This window comes from Balaenoptera acutorostrata, chromosome 6 (genome assembly GCF_949987535.1).
Source record: "Balaenoptera acutorostrata chromosome 6, mBalAcu1.1, whole genome shotgun sequence".
Classification (NCBI taxonomy): domain Eukaryota; kingdom Metazoa; phylum Chordata; class Mammalia; order Artiodactyla; family Balaenopteridae; genus Balaenoptera; species Balaenoptera acutorostrata.
In genome coordinates, this window is record NC_080069.1 from 84,643,580 (window position 1) to 84,646,680 (window position 3,101).

Consider the following 3,101-nt stretch of genomic DNA (forward strand, 5'->3'; position numbering starts at 1 on the left):
TGTAACAGTGTATTGCTTTATGGAGGGGGTGTGGTTGGGAGGGAGACACCATGGTGAGGAACGAATCAATTAAAGTCATACAAGTATAGGAAGCAGTGAGATAGTAATACACAAAATGGATAACTGCAGTCATTTTCGTAGAGGACTCGACTCGTGGAAGAAGAACTTTGATTGGTGCTGCAAAAACATCTGTATGAAGTAGAAATTGGTTTCAATAACATTAGTAGAGAATATGTTCTAGTAAGTGGAGGTAACTGGATGCAAAATCCTGGTAGCAATTGAATAGAACAGTCCCAGATGGCTAGGCTGAGGCCAACACCTAATGAGGACGAAAGCCTTGTCTGTGGGGAATTTTGGATGATACCTGGAGAAATAGTACACTGTGCATAAACCAGATTGAATTGTTTTCACAAGTGTTGTAAAGTTTCATATAGTGAAAGGTTTTTTTCTACATGTACTTCAATTTCACAGCAAGAGTGGCATAGGATACCTAAACACAGAAGAGAGCATTCATGCAAGATATCTAACTCCTTGATATAATAATGCATACAGTTCAAAATGATTACACTATCATTACATCTAGGGCTTTCTGCAACTACAAGGGGGTGGTTATGGAAAGCATGGCCCTTGGTATCAATATCTAAAAAGCAGCCACCACCTTCTTCTACGTGTGTTCTCTTTTTGCGTTTTTTCGTCATTTTTCTTAATCAACTCTGCTGTTGTTGCCGCTTCTTAGCAAAACTGGTAAAAACAAAATTGTAATCACTGAATAGAGCGCTCTGGCAATCAAGACCTTTAAAACCTTCAATCTTCTGCGGCAAAGAAAGCACTGTGTGACATTTAGAACTCTGATTTGCAAACCCGGTGGTCACAAATTTTCCTGGCTTGAAGACTTCCACAACTTTCCTGATCAGGTCATCATAGGAGGTCTGACTTAAGTTTGTTTCAAAGCTAACATAAGAAAATTCTGGTTCTGGAGTGATGTGGATAGTCCAGTAAGTTCCATCTGATTTCATTCCATTCATTGAATACCCACAAGGATCGAACAGTATGGCATCAATGACAGAACCTGGTATCAGATCACGAATTCTACTCTCATGAGTGACATCCTTTGCAGTAATACCATCTTTCATGCAGCACTGGGTCCATACTGCTGGGTCAAGCTCACTCATCAGAATTTCCAGGGTTTGATCTGGCTGATTGATTACTCGACTCTCTGGGAAATCCAAAGTATACAAGTACCAACAATCAGAATTCATGCGTCCCATAAAATATGCAGCTCCATTTGGGAAAATTGCATTAAGAAACTCTATTTCTTCCTGGAAATTCCCGTGTGGGTACCCTTGGTGAGAGGGCTTCATGAAATTCTTACGAGAATAAAAGAAGCATTGAATTGAGTCAAACCCATTGTAATCCCTAGCAAGTTTCAACAGGGGAACCGGTGCTTTCAGCAAGAGGGTGGTACCACGTCTTCAAAATGAAACGTCTCTTGGAGGCAAACATGCTACTCTCACTGAGTACATAAGCTTCCTGCTTGTCAGTTTTTGTCACACTTATGACTGAACATTGCACATCCTTCAAAAGTATGTCCCACTTGTATCTTGGGATGGTGCGAAGATCCCCAGATCCTTGGTTTGAGTCAGGTTGCTGCCGGGAGAACCAAACCTCCAGCAGCTTCTCGGTCCCTTCGAAAAAATGTGCAGCTTCCATCACCGTGAGACTAGCGAACAACCAAAACCACAGAAAATCAAGTAAATTAAATCTCTTCTCCCACCGCTGCCGCCGCCGCTGTGGATTGTTCCAGCTGTGTTACTAAAGTTCAGGTTCCTTTTTTGCTATAATTTTATATTAACTTTTTTTAAAAAAAAAAGGGTTAGTAAAATTTTCCCGGCTTTTTTTTTTTTTTTTTTTGTGAGCGAAAGTTGAACGTGAGTCTGTTGGAAATAGAGGCAGATACGGCTCAGTCTCTTGTAGTCTGCTGTTTCCCCATTAGAGAGAGTAGAGCGAGCGCTAGCTAATGTTGCTGGCCATACTGTGGGAGCCTGCTGATTTGTTTTTTAAGCTATTTGGATTTTCTGAATCCAGATTCTTTAAATTGTAATTTACGCAACACTAATTCATTTCTTCAACTACCTTTAATTTCTTTCTTTTATTTTGGGGGTTGCTTTTATTCACCTCTGCGTGTAATCTAATGGAGTTCCTTGTTTATTCAACAAGTTTTTTGGGAGGGGTGCATGCCGTGTACCAGAAACTGTGGTAGAGGCTGGGGATATAATGAGAGTAAAGACAGGGGGGCCAAATCCCCCTGGAACTGATGGGCTCCTGGGAGAACACAGGCCTTAGGTAATATTGAATCAGCAGAATCTAATCTTGTCGGTTCTGTCTCTGGAGTGAGGGCACTATCTCTGTGAGGCCCAGAGCAGCCAGGGACTGGAGTTTTGAGGGGACTGTGCAATCTGAGGACGTATAAAGGCGGCCCCTTCAGCTGTTGTAGCTTTGCAGAAATGCAGTGGGCATCACAGGGAGGGAGACAGGAGGATTGAGGACGGTTAAGAGTGGCCTATTCTTTTACCAAAGACCTCACGCTAGGGCCAGAACTAGGGTGAAGTGAGTGAGATACTTGGTCTCGGGCGGAAAATTTACACAGGTGCAAAAAAATCCCTGGGTAATCAGGATTCAACAGAACCAGGATTAGGGTGAGGGAGGGAGGTGAGCCGTACGTGGGATCTTTATTTAAAATTTTGATATTTTCTTCATCATGGCCATTTGGATACTTTGTTCATCATGGATAAATTAATTTTTTTAGCAATGTATTTTTAAAATTTTATTGAAGTATAGTTGACTTACAGTGTTGTGTCAGTTTCTGGTACAGCAAAGTGATTCAGTTTTATGTATATATATGTTCTTTTGCATTGTGGTTTATTACAGGATATTGAATATAGTGCCCTGTGCTATAGAGTAACACATATAGTGCCCTGTGCTATAGAGTAACACATGTTGTTGATACATCCTATATATACTAGTTTGCATCTGCTAATCCCAAACTCCCAATCCTTCCCTCCCCCACACCCCTCCCCCTTGGCAACCACAAGTCTGTTCTC

At 41.5% G+C, this 3,101-nt stretch overlaps 1 protein-coding gene across 1 annotated transcript; it reads right to left on the reverse strand.

Annotated features, from left to right (window-relative positions):
* Nucleotides 1–707: 707 nt before the first annotated feature.
* LOC103018766 (S-adenosylmethionine decarboxylase proenzyme-like) lies at nucleotides 708–1,710 on the reverse strand. The gene is given in 2 exon segments (XM_057548975.1): nucleotides 708–1,467; nucleotides 1,469–1,710. Coding segments are annotated over 2 exon segments (1,002 nt in total).
* Nucleotides 1,711–3,101: the final 1,391 nt, after the last annotated feature.